This window comes from Nelumbo lutea, chromosome 2 (assembly GCF_056320005.1).
Source record: "Nelumbo lutea isolate HS-2025 chromosome 2, American lotus-T2T, whole genome shotgun sequence".
NCBI lineage: Eukaryota > Viridiplantae > Streptophyta > Magnoliopsida > Proteales > Nelumbonaceae > Nelumbo > Nelumbo lutea.
Window position 1 is genome coordinate 12,055,735 of NC_142685.1, and position 14,275 is coordinate 12,070,009.

The 14,275-nt window shown below is 36.0% G+C and overlaps 1 protein-coding gene across 3 annotated transcripts in view; it reads right to left on the reverse strand.

Moving 5' to 3' along the window:
- The window catches only part of LOC148868596 (Tetratricopeptide repeat (TPR)-like superfamily protein), a 62,493-nt gene that overhangs the window by 24,758 nt on the left and 23,460 nt on the right, over nt 1-14,275 (reverse strand). For all 3 annotated transcript variants that reach the window (XM_088971791.1, XM_088971793.1, XM_088971792.1), the window contains exons 5-11: nt 13,491-13,584; nt 13,266-13,384; nt 10,686-10,756; nt 7,783-7,924; nt 7,471-7,646; nt 3,537-3,739; nt 3,259-3,389 (exon numbers count right to left, since the gene is read on the reverse strand). In XM_088971791.1, the coding sequence (XP_088827917.1) occupies nt 3,259-3,389; nt 3,537-3,739; nt 7,471-7,646; nt 7,783-7,924; nt 10,686-10,756; nt 13,266-13,384; nt 13,491-13,584 (936 nt within the window). The remainder of the gene's footprint in view (nt 1-3,258; nt 3,390-3,536; nt 3,740-7,470; nt 7,647-7,782; nt 7,925-10,685; nt 10,757-13,265; nt 13,385-13,490; nt 13,585-14,275) is intronic.

The window sequence follows — 14,275 nt, forward strand, 5'->3', positions numbered from 1 at the left end:
TCTCATGCTAGGAGCCGCCCCAACCAATGTAAGACCTTACAGATACCCTTATTTCCAAAAAATTGAAATTGAGAAGCAAGTTCATGATATGCTTGAGAAAACAATAAAACGACCCAGCCATAGCCCATTCTCCTCGCCAGTGTTATTAGTCATAAAGAAGGATGGGACTTGGCGATTTTGTATTAATTATAGGGCCCTTAACAATATCACCATTAAAGACCGATTCTCAATACCGGTCATAGATGAATTACTTGATGAACTTAGTCGGGCCACCATATTCTCAAAATTAGATTTAAGGGCTGATTATCATCAAATAAGGGTACTTGTGGAGGATGTTCACAAAACGGCTTTCAAGACACATGATGGCCACTACAAATTCTTGGTCATGCCAATTGGGTTGACCAATGCCCCAACAACATTTCAAGCCTTAATGAACGACATATTCCAGCCATATTTACATAAGTTAATTCTTGTTCCCTTTGACGACATATTGGTCTATAGCCCCAACTAGGAAGAACATCTGAACCATCTATAGGTCACCCTTGCAACACTTAAGGCTCGTCAGTTGTTCGCTAAAGAGTCCAAGTGCTCCTTTGGACAAACCCAAGTATATTACCTGGGACACGTTGTAGAAAATGGAACTGTAGCAGCAGACCGGATAAAATCTCTTGTATATTGGGCCGGCTACAACCCAAGAATGTGAAAGAATTAAGGGCCTTCTTGGGCCTGGCAGGTTATTACTGCTGCTTCATCAAAAGCTACGGCCTAATAGTTGCCCCTTTGACCCAATTACTGAAACAAGATGCCTTTCACTGGTCAACCCAGTCCAAACAAGATTTTGAGCAGTTGAAACATACTGTTTTGACACCTCCAACATTAGCACAGCCCGATTTCACAAAAGATTTCATCATTGAATGTGATGCCTCTAGTCAAGGTGTTCGGGTTGTCCTCATGCAAGGAGGCCGACCACTAGCCTTTTTTAGCAAGGCCTTGACATCACAGAAGTGGGTCAAATCAGTTTATGAACGAGAATTAATAGCAGTGGTCTTAGCAATGTAGCTTTGGCAAGCCTACTTACTCGGTAGGCGATTCATAATTCGGACCGAACATCAAAGTCTGAAGCTCTTGTTAGAACAAGTTGTCCTATCACCGGAACAATGGTGGATGTCCAAAATATTGGGGTATGACTACACAATTGAATACAAAGCAAGGGCTAATAACCGCATTGTTAACGCCCTCTCACAGCACCCACAATCGTTTCAGCTACTCGTTTCATCCCCAACATCTCCACTCGTGGATCAGCTTTGAAAGGAAGCCCACTCCCATACAAAGTTACATCAATTAAAGGCCCAAGTATTGGCAAATCCATCACACCACCCTAGGTATACCGTCAAGGATCATCTACTCTTCTTCAAGGGATGCTTGGAAATCCCAGCAAATTCTGCACATCTCAGGAAGCTCCTTGAATTATTTCATGCCTCACCCAAGGTGATCACTCTGGCATTCTATGAACGCAAAAATGCATTACCACACAATTTCATCGGAAATTCATGCGTACCTCGAATCAAAACTTCGTAGCCGAGTGTGCAATATGTCAACAAAATAAGGCAGCTACTACAACCCCAACAGGCCTCTTACAACCACTCTCAATCCAAACCCAAGTTTGGGATGATATATCAATGGATTTCATCACGTGGTTGCCCGTTTCCGCCAGTAAAATCGTTATTCTTGTGGTGGTTGATAGATTGACGAAATAAAAGCATATTCTACCTCTATCACACCCATTCACAGCAATAGCAGTTGCTGAACTGTTCTTTCGGAAAATTGTGTGCCTTCATGGGCTCCCAAACTCACTTGTGTCTAATAGGGACTCTATTTTTATGAGTTGTTTCTGGGCTGAACTTCTTCGTCTGTGTGGGGTTAAACTCTTTAAATCAACTAGCTACCAACCCCAATCTGATGGGCAGACAGAGGTGGTTAACAAGAGTCTTGAAACATATCTAAGATGCTTCACGGGAGATCGACCAAGACAATGGGTGAAGTGGATCCACTGGGCTGAGTGGTGGTATAACACCACTTTCCATAGAGCTGTCGGGATGACGCCCTTCAAACCTCTATATGGTTGGGACCCTCCCCCTATATTTCCTAATGAAAAAGGGACCACTACAGTAGCAGACTTAGAAGAACAATTGATACAGCGAGATGAGGTGTTAAAAGAGTTGAGAAATCATCTCTTGCAAGCACAACAATGGATGAAACGCACTTATGATAAACATCATAGGAATGTCCAATATGAAGTCGGTGATTGGATGTTTCTCAAATTACACCCCTTCAGACAAATTTCAGTAGCAAGCCAAAAGTGGAACAAACTCAGCCCGCGCTATTTTGGACAATTTAAAATCCCTGAGAGGATAGGGTCTGTGGCATACAAACTGCACTTCCCTGCATCATCAAAGTTACATCCTGTATTTCATATCTCTTTACTGAAGCCAGGAATCATTACAAGTGCCACTCTTCCCACATTTTCATATGAAGGACTAGTGCAAACTGAGCCAGCCCACATCATATATTTCAGATGGGTGCGACGTGGCGGAAGAGTCATTCCAGAAGCACTGGTTGTTTGCTCTAAACATCTAGAAGAGGATGCAACCTGGGAATCTTACTTGGATCTGCAAACAAATTTTCCCAAATTAGACCTTGAGGGAGGGATTGTTAAGGCCACTGAAACAGAACAACGGAAAACAATTAGTCAGTTTTACAAGAGAAGGCCACGTCAGCACAACAGCTCAGCTAACTGACCGTCCACTTGCAGTGGTTTTAACAGAAAGAAATTAAAGAATGTAAGAAGAGGAGCTCTGTAAACAATATAAATAATCAAAAACAGGAGAAATAAAGGCATCAATCTTTCTGCATCATTCTTTGCCTCCCTCTTTCTCTCTCTTCTCTCCCTCTCCCCTATCTCTCGAATTCAGGAGGTTGGCTCCCTCGAAGAGCCCTGAGTTAGGCAGGTTCCTAACAAGTTCCTGCTCCAGCAGCCCCAAACAAAATATCCAATGTATATTCTTGAATTTTCATCAAGTTTATCTTGCTGTTCAGAAATTCTAGCAAGCAGAGAGTTTACTGGTGGACATCTTCTCACCCAATATAATAACAAACATAAACAATATCATTCAGGCAAAACTCTTGGTAAAAGAATAAGATTGCATCTTGTAGAAAATAAAATATTGATGAATATTTATAAGAAAACACATCAAATACCTGAACCAGTACATTGCATGCCATAGATAGAAGTTCTTCACCATTCATATTTTCTTGGGGATCCAAGCTCTTTGAAAGTGGAAGATTTTTACAGTAAATTTCTGTCATTGATACAGCAGTGCCCTCAAGTTCTGGGAGGAAAACAGTTAAGTCAATTAGTTAAAGAGCCATATAGAGAAATGAATGAAGTGTGAGAAATCAATTTCACGGATGGTTTCAGAAAAGAAGATATGTCGGGATAACATAGAAACACAAGGAACAAGAGGCAGGCATCTCACCAGCCAAAGGAGAATTGAAAATGTTTCCAATCAGTTCTTGAACCTTAAATATGGTTATTGATTGCCCAAGTGTTCTTGTTGGAGATATCAATGATGAGTCACAACTTTGCTTCAATTTTTCCAATAATTCCATTTTCTCATCATGATTTAACACTTTGAGGAAAATCTCAACATCAAATGTGAAGTTAGGCAAGTGACCAAATCTGTATACAAAAGAGAAGGTCCAAATGATAAAACTACATAACATGTACTTTTCAGGACAATAACTAACGGAACAAGGCCGTAAAAATATTATATACAGTGAATCAAAGTTAACAACCTCTTTTGAGTAAGAAAAGTTCAAAGTAAAATCTAACACCAAGATCACGGGATAAGCATAAGAACAACAAAAAGATGCACTCCAACAACAGACCATGGAAACCTATAGTTAACTTTGAATCTAAGAACAAAATTCAATATTTGAATCATTACTGGATCAATTGCACAAAACGCTGAATGAGCAGACTGAAAAAAAGCATAGAAGCTCATGAAAAGACAGATGGTATGTGTTAGAAAACCAGATAATAAAGATCTTAAGCAAATATCAATTGAATATAAGATTCAATAAATAACAAATTTTACAAATGTAAGAAACAATACATGAGTTTCATAGATACCGCAATATGAAACTCTTAAATATGCAAAATTGTATTACTTAGCAAATCATATTACCTAAAAAAATTTTAAATGTTAGAAGTTGGATTAAATTTGACAAAATACTGAGATATCAAATTTAACTTCAAAAACTAGACATAGAAGGATGATAAGCATATTACATAGGATACTTGTACCTGTATCCAACTATCCATGTTAGGGACCTTGGAAATGAAGAGTCACATCCCCATTCATTGCATTAATATATCCACATCAGAGTCCATATCAGGGCATGACAGGAAATGTGATCTATGCCAAGAGAAATTGTAAATTTACTATGGACTTACCAAACAGTCATTCAAGAAACACTGGAAGATCATGTAAAGAAGTTTGCTATTGGCTATTCCAAAGATTCTTGGAGAAAAGAAATCCCAGGATTTTTCTAGGATGAGCGCATACTGTACAGGTTGCCATTGATTCAATCACTATTACAGTAGCTCATTACACTTCCATAATTTATTTTTTCAAGTATGCAGCTATTGGTTCATTCTCTCCTGATAGTACTTTATATCAAAAACATGGAAGGTGTAATCTTGATGGACCATTCTACACCAAATGCTCTAGAAAGGGCATAAGAGCTCAGAACATTTTGGTAATTGGCTTTAACAGAATAAAATGCCACCAACCTGTAATGATTTCCTAAGGTGTATAACTTTTCAAGGCTCTTGACCAATCTCCTCAACCCTCTCAAAATTTCCCATTCCAAGGCCCTTGATCAGACCCAACACCCCTAAGGCCCTAATGTCTTTCTCTTTGGAGGTGAATACAAAACGGAAGGCCCGCCTGGACTCTCTCAACCCTAAGGCCCTAATGTCTTTCTCTTTGGAGGTGAATGCAAAACGGAAGGCCCGCCTGGACTCTCTCAACCTTCATGTGCTTTTTACGTAAGAAAGGTTCCAATTCACTTTCCATTTACTAAGCTCCTACATCTGTTGCTAGTTTTGGGGACAATTCTTTTCTTCACTTAGTGCCAGGTGGACTCCACCACAAGACATGCATACACACTTCCAATTTTTTTCTCCCCAAGAAGGAAAAGATGACTGGTCCTTTATGAGTGCATTTGAGAAGCCATTTTATGGATAGTGTGGGAAGAACACAATGCTAGAATTTTTTCAAGCAAAAAGCAATCACAGTAAGCAATGAGGACTATTACTTTAAAGGTCATGCATTGAGCAAAATACAAAGCTACATTTTTTCTATGTTCACTATAGATGATACACTTCATGGGTAGACCGTGGTGGCAGCTACTTCTACTAGAAGGGAGAAGGCAGTCAGTTTGGGCTCAACAAGCATGTGACCAAGCTGGGTTTTCTCTCTTTTTTTTTATCAAAACAAAGCGAAGTATACTTCATTAACTATATAGCAAAACCAGTCATAAAAGATTGTGGTTCTTCTGGAGACGAGGGGTTGAAATTGCAATGGTGTACTTATGCCCAACAGAAACCTTGAGCTTTACTCTAAGGGCTAAGATTGGCCAAATCTCTAGGTTATTGGAGATTAATTGTTGAAGGAGACTCAAACACAATCATCAACTGGATGAAAGAGACTGCTGGACCTTGGCAAGTAAAATATTTAGTCACAGAGGCTACATATCACACATCCACCACTGATGTAAACTTCCCCTTGATTCCACTGTCGGCAAATTCACGAGCTGGTTCTCTAGTAAAGAAAGGACTCAGTAGTAAGTAGACAGAACCTAATGTCAGAATCCTGCCCATCAGACTAAATTAGAGAGTGCCACAACACTAACGACAGAATCCTGCCCATCATCCATTGGATTGTATATAAATTAGAGACTACCACAACACCAACACCATATTCTATGTGCAAAAGAAAGACCTGTTTTACCATCAATCTTCTTAAACAATTCTTTGTTCATTATTAGTAAAATTATTTACCAGTTAACAACCAAAGAATGTAACAGGATGACAGATCTCAAAGGTTCATCAATGCATAAACAGTGGGGCAAACAGAACTCAGTATCCCAACACATGATGCTACCAATATCAACTTTGATGGCAGTCACTACAAAACCTAAGTGCCACAGCAATGAGAGGTCATGGGTGAGATTATTGTGGTCCACATGTATCCAATAAAAAGGGAACTTCTTTCAGAGCCAAAATACTAGCACTTCTTTGGAATCTCAAGCTTATAGATTCCTTTTTCTTTGAGAGGGCTGAGATGGAAGGGGGGGTTCCAACACCATTACAGGCAGGATGCACAATTTTTTCATCAGTAACCAAAAATTTATTAATTAATTGAAAGGTGAACATGTACAACAAGGGTAGCCTCAGTTACCAACCTGTAAACAACACTATGATCCCAAGAAACCTTTTGTTTTTTATCTTATAACTGAGTCCAGACGTAATTTTCCCTAGTGACCCCTTGTTTTGCTAACTGATCCACTAGACTGTTAGCCAATCTTGGAGTCCACTGAAAAACCATTTAAATGCCGCTTGAAAGCCTCTTAACCTTTTTTAATCTCTTTTCTGAAATACCAAGGAACCTGCTCATTCTGCTTCAACCAGCTGATAATTACTTGGAGTCCCCTTTGGTTACCATCTTTCTCACTGCCAACTACATTGCCTTTTGCAACACAAAAACCACTGCTGACAGTTCTGCTTTTATAGTCACCCAGTCCACTAGGGCCTGAAAACAGCCCCACTATTTCCCCATTTTCATTTCTTATTACCCCTCCCATTCCAGAAGGACCAGGATTACCAAAGCTGCTTCCATTAAATTTCAGCTTAAGAAAACCCAAATCAGGAGAATGCCAATCCCTTATGATTTTCTTCTTGGAGGAAGGTAGATCTGCAAGTTCCCCAACTCCTTATTAGACCATCAAAGGTAATATCTGAAACCAAACTCAATGACTTTACCCAAAGTGCCACCTTTGCCATAATCCCTTCTATCAGTGAACATTCCAAGCCCAAGGACAATTTATGTATTGACTAATAGCATGGGTAGGGTTACTAGTAACAGAGAGCTGCTTTATTTGGGATAGGATGTAGAAAGATAATTGTTGCACCAATTTATTTATGTGACATTCAGCTAGCCACATGGGTTTCCTGGTTCCTACTGCCTCTCCTTTGGAGTAGACCTTCTACTTGGGTTCCTTTATTTCCTTCTAATAGAACTTCCATTATCAATTGTATAAAAAATATGCTTACGACAAAATACAAAGTAGTATAGTAATGATACAACAATAAAGTTCAAAGAGAGAGAAAGTTGGAAACAAGACCTGCAAAAATACATAGATAATGCTTCAATTAGTTTAGCATTATCACCCTTCCCATATAGGTATTTCCTCCTTTCAATTTCAAGATTTGCCAAGTGAGGACCTCTTATAGAATCGTTGCCCACCTGCACTTGTAACTTTTGTACAAGACAGGATGCTTGGGATATGCGCAAGTCAAACTGCAGTCCCAATTTTCACAAATTAAACTCCATGCTGAGAAACTACAGCAAGTTTGTTATTTAACACATATGTGCATGGAAGGAAGTATAAAGCAACACAACAACAGCAGCCATGACACAAGGTGTAAACATGTACCACTTCATCTGTCAGGTGAAACAATTTGCAATCAACAGATTTTGGTGGATGGATTATATCATTGATAGAACCACTGCACCAGCTGCTGTCATCCTCCAACAAACAGCCCAAATAGTGTAGAAAACACTCCCAATCATCAGGGCTGCAAAGAGAAAATAAAATTATGCATGGAAGCAAATGCGACATCTAAGCATGAAATTCTCCACAATATCACCGCAATGGGAAACACAAACATTTTCTGAATACAGATGATGATTAACTAAAACTAACAACTTTTTTTTATTATTAATTTATTTTTGAGAGAAAAAGTTAACTATTTAACTGGTTATATTAAAAAAGGAGAAAGGTACATGAGGAGATGTACATACTACAGCTAAACCAACAGAAGAAAATTACAGAGGCAGATTTCTTTCACTGTACATAATTTCCCTAAAGGTACCCGATTTAGCTAAACCATTAGCTGTTGAATTTAATTCTCTGGGAATCCAGATTAGATACAATTGTAAACAATACCAGCTAAGTAGAACAGAAGATACAATTCCCACAATGATCAATTCATGGGTAAAAGTTAACAGAGATAAGGGGATCCAAACTCCAAACGCATACACACTGAGAGAAGGAACAACAGTCTGAAAGTTTCACAAAAGTGAACTTTCAAATAAAGGACGAGAATAAAATCCATCCATTCAGTGGTACAGCATTTGACCTCTTACACCAGAGATCCAAGTTGATACCATGCACAGCATTGTATTTGTGGACTTAAGCCCAGTACCAACAGCACCAGCCTAGGAACTTGATGGCCAAGCTAGTGGTTGAGAGCCCTGCTCAGTAACTTATATCCAAGCAGAAGTTAGAAAAGAGCAACAGGCCATGCCACAGTAATTCCCATAGCCTATTCATTAATTGATAAGGCAAGCAAAACAGAACTTGGCAGAAAAGGAGATTAAGAGAAACATTTCTATACCTGTCCCTTGAAGATATTCAAAACAACTTGACTGCAATCAAGTTTTGAAGTCTCCAAGAATTTAAAAAAATGGGGAAAAAGCATGAAATATCAAGCTTCAAGGTTTCAAACATTAGAAATTCTCTACATCAATATTCAACAGAACAGACCAAAGTTATCATTAGAAAAACATTTGCACAGATGCTCATCACAAGTACATATTGGAACAGCCTAAATGGCCCAAGAATCTTTCATGTTGTAAATTAGTTTGGAACAGCCTAACCTTCCAAATTTTGATGGTCATTTTAGACCAAAGGTCTTTCAAAATTATTACAAAATCATTTTTTGGATCCTCTGGTTGTTATAATTAGTTAATAATTATTTTTAATTTGCCTTCAGTGGTTGTGTAAGGATTAAGCAAACTACTAGGGAAATTTTAGTATTTGTTGCAAAAGTAATTGGAGGTTTAAGTGTTTACCCCTGAAACATAATGAAATCTTGCCAAATTTTATCAATAAAGGTCACACTTAATGGTAAAATACTATCAATCTAGTTTCTCCACTTAAAATTTTGTTTTTTTTTCTTTTTTGCCTTTTTATATGAAACAGTAGCTTTCATTACAGAAGGACAAGGTGACCCCTGAAACAAAAATCATGTTACAAGACAGCGCAAAACAAAGACTCTCTATTCACCCCTTGCTTTGCTGGTAAGTCAGCTAAAGCATTTGCTAACATCCTAGTCCAATTAACAATTCTCTTATAGCTTATCTTAGGGACCAAGTTCCCAGACTATTTGTTTGCACCCACCCTACTACTAACTTTGAGTCTCCCTCCACTTCTAGCTGTTGCATACTCAATTGCTTAGCCAATCTGAGACACTGAAGGAGGGCCAACACTTCTGCTCTAAGCAAGTCCCCCACACCTATTGGACCGGAGTACATAGCTAAGATTCTTCCTCCCCCATCTCTAAACACACCCCCAATTCCAGATGGTCCAGGGTTCCCCACAAAGCGGCCGTCAAAGTTTAATTTCACAGTACACTGTAAAGGGGGGGGGGGGGACCAAGTTGCTTGTAAGGTTCAACAAGATACTGAAGACCCTGCTATTATACTCCGTCCTCTAGTCAAGTCATCTGTACAGAAGTGCTTGAACAAATCTAGAGCTTTCAGCCAATGTATAGCCTTGATGATGATCCTTTCAATAAGTTCAGGAGCAAATTTACATTAAAACAAAATTAGATGGACCAAAAAGCAATATGAAGGAAATAATAGCTGGAGTATTTCTTTGTAAAAAATTTTATACTCATTTTACAAAAAGAACAAACATAGCATTATTTACAACTTTGAGTCAATTTAAGTTAGAGAATCCTTGGACTGGCCCAGATTTATCCAAAGCCAATGTAGGGCCCAATTGGGAGAACTCAATATCTGATTGAGCTGCTTTAGTTGATCTGCTTTGAAGAAGCCATTAAAAGAAGCTACTATGGAGAGACATGTAGATTAGGGGTGACCACAGGTCAAACCATTTTTAACACCTATGATTAAGAGCATAGCTCAGATCTACAACCTTAAATGTACTTTGTGCATTATATATAATATTTTGTATTATATAACACATATAATAAAACCAAGTTTCAATTACTTGTCTTTGTTACATGGATTCCGACAAGGATGTATAAGATATATGATACAAAGCCTTAGAGGGAAACAAGAAACCAGGGTGTGAACCCATCAGGCCCTGGGGCCTTGTCTCCCACTAAATACATATATATAGTATGTATAAGATATATTGTACAAAGCAAATAGGATGTATACCTACCACAAAAACACAATTGTGAACCCATCAGGCCCCGGGGCCTTGTCTGCCTCTAAATACACATATATAGTATGTATAAGATATATAATACAAAGCAAATATGATATATTCCTACCAATGACAAATCAATAATCCCATTAACATACCATGATTCCAAAACTTTCTGGAATATCTCTGCAGCAGCAGAATAGTCACATGCACGAGCTAGAAGCCTCCCCTGTCAACTTAAAGTCAAACATTACAAAGCAAGCAGATAACTTAGAACCATGAATTATAATTTAGTCCCAGAAATAGTATCTTAATAACAAAGAAAAAGAAAATCATGTCAAACCAAACTTTTTTAGTAAATCATATAATTATAAATTAGACCCATTAAGACAATAGATATTCTATGGAAAAAACTGGAAGGCAAAGAAAAACCCCTTAAGCTCATGAATGAAATATATATTTTAATCAATAATATATGATATAGATAAATTCAGCGACCAGTAATGCACATGATGATTCTCAACTAAATGGCATTAGAGGTGCTTTGCCAAAAAAAAAAAAACAAAAAGGAGAATAAAAAAGGGTCTATATTCTATTTTTGGGTTTTCTTGATCACATTTTGAGGTTCTCCTATCAGAAAGAAATTTGGGTTTTACTCTGTTTTCTGGGTAATGCCAGCTGCTGGCCACGGAAAACAGTTAGATAAAAGTCATAAACAAGGTTTAAAACATCAATACAAGACACCCCATATCGGACGTATCGTATTGGTATTGATACACACAGATACAAGATACACTACGAAAAGAAGTGTATCCCTTGAGTCAAGCATATTGAATCGATATGCTTCTGTATTGTCCCGTATTCTGTCACATTGACCGATATGCAACGAAATGGCACAATACAAACCAATAAATACATGCCTGTGTGTCACATCTCTCAATTAAAAAAAAAATACTGTGGCTAACAGAATTCGAACTCAGGTCACATAACGCTCAAAATTTTATGCTAACTTATACCACTAAGCCTTCCTCTATTTAATGATAATAAATGAAATAAGATAAATGTTATTAACTTAGCATCCACGTGCAATCCAAAGTTCAAACAAATAGCATATGTCAATGTTCAACAACTTCAATGAAAAACTAAAAAGAACAATATTCAAAATTGATATTTTATAAACTAATACAATAAATAAGCTATCAAATTCACATTTATATCAAAAAATGACTTTTAATATCAATAAATTTATACAAAAATATTAATAATAAAATTATATTGGCACTTAAAATTTATAAATTTACACATGACAAGAATCATAAAATATTTATATACGTTTATAAATTATTGATTATTATTTAAATTTACATTAAATAACAACATATTCATTATCTAAAAAAATGTTGCTTATAAAATATTTGAGAAAATAATTATAAGTTCAGTTTATGAAGTCCACTAATCTACACTTATATCAAAAAATATTTTTTTATTTCAGAAAAATTATAGAATAAAAGTATTGATAATGAAATAATTATTTTATATAATTAAAAATTATGAATTTACATTTAATATGTATATTACAAATTTTAACAGATTTAATATATTTTAAGTTTAGATTATATATTTCTGTAAATTATTAATTAATATTATAAGTTGTATTTTATATTTAGTTGAGTTTTTGTTCTTGGGAAGCTCATCCCATGGACATGGCTGAATCTTTGAATTGCGTAGTTCAAAGTAATTAGTAATTACTAATTTTGTTAGCTTTTATTAATAAAAAATAAAAATAATTATTAATTATTAATAAGTGCTATTTATTTTAATATTTGTATTAGTTGTTAAGTATGTTTTTTTATTTTTATTTATCTTAATTATTAATTATTAATTTCATTATTTTTTATTAATTATTTTAATCTTTATTAGTGTTAATTATTTCAACATTTTTATTAGTTATTAATTATTTTATTATTTTTCATTTGTGTTATTTATTAATTATTAATTATTTTATTTATTATTAATTATTAATTACTATACTAATTTTTATTCATATTATTTCAATATTATTTTGAATTTGATACATTCTTTTTTATGGGATAGTGCAAATTGAACTCAAAATTACAATATGGTCTGTTCTAGGGGTAAAATAGCAAAATCAAGGAATTTCAGATGCTGAAGGTTTGATCCAACGCAAACAACCTCATCTATTCAGGGCCTCTAAAAAGTAGAAAAGCATACTTTTCAGATTTCAGATTTATCAAACACCACCACCTGAGTGTCTTCATGGGTTACATATGGGTCCCTCTTAGTTTTTCTTTTCCCTACAAGTGACAAGATCTAATTGATCATTGTAACAATATATCACATATTAAGGAGGAGTCAGTTCTTAGAGCAGTTAGGTTGTGTTTCTGGTCAATTCTTGTATCCCAAGATTAGCTAAACTAACAGCTGCCTTGCTTCCCAAAGTTAGAGAGAATAATTACAGTTAGTTGTTACACCTTTCTCCAGGTCTAGGAATGCAATCTGCACTAGTGTGTATCGTTTTTTCCCAAAATAAGCATTTCATTATTCACAAAAGAAAAACATACGAAGTTCTCTGTTAATCCAGGTAATAATAATAATGAGAGAGAGAGAGAGAGAAAAATAGCATAGATTTTTCCTTGTAATAACAACTTAGCCTAGAGTAATTATAAAACAGCATTAAATTTTGAGACAAAAGAATACAGGTGGGTTCCAGAAAGTACCTGCATACGTAGCCTATCAACTTCAATTGATAGAAGAGATCCCAATTTTCCAGACAGAATTTCATTAGCAGCCCCATACTTGGCTTGTTGCTCCAAAACGGAGATATAAACAAGAAGGGCTGCAACAGATTCAAGCTGCTTATAGAAAATATCAACTGAAATGGCAGGTAACATGCATGCATGAATGTTTGTGATAAACTGGTGAATTGAAAATAAAGAGCAAACCTTCTGGTTCATGCAAGCTATGAGAAGCAACATGCTTCTTAAGCAGACCTTCTGCTAAGACTAACAACTTCTCTCCCCCATCACCACAGAATACCTAGAAGACTCCAAAAAACCAGAAAAAAAAAATAAGAAAGAGTAATAAAGATCTTTTTTTAAAAAATAGAGAATTTCAATGACAAAAGGAAATGTCTTTGTTGTGTAGGATAGGGTACAAGTGCAGAGGAATAACTATTTAGAGACTTAGGCAATTTAAGAATCATCAACCCACATACTTATCTCAATAATATTAGTACATAAAATGATTTCCTTCCAAATAGTTCTTAGAGTCCATATTTAATCTAATAAAGGAATCATGTTAAACCAAAATTCAAGGATGAGCAAAATTTGGAATTTGAATTTCCAAAAGTATGAAAGAATGTATCAGGGTTTCTTAGTTTTCTTTTAATTATTTTAAAATAGGCCCCTTATAATTAAATTAAATCCTATCATGTAATAATTTTTTTATAGGAAATGGTAACTTTCAGTAGTTAAAAAGTACAAGTACAACTGTCACCTACTAAAGTGAAAGGTGACCCCTGAACAAAAACAACTTACAACACTGCCAAAAACAAAACCTCCCAATTCACCCCTTGCTTTGCTAGGTTGTCAGCTAAAGCATTTGCTGACTTCCTAGACCAATAAACTTGTGCACCCAGCTCCCTTGTGAGGCTCAATAATTCCCTTACAGGTTGTCTAAAGGACCACATTCCCAAACTATTTGATTGCAGCCAACACACTACTAATTT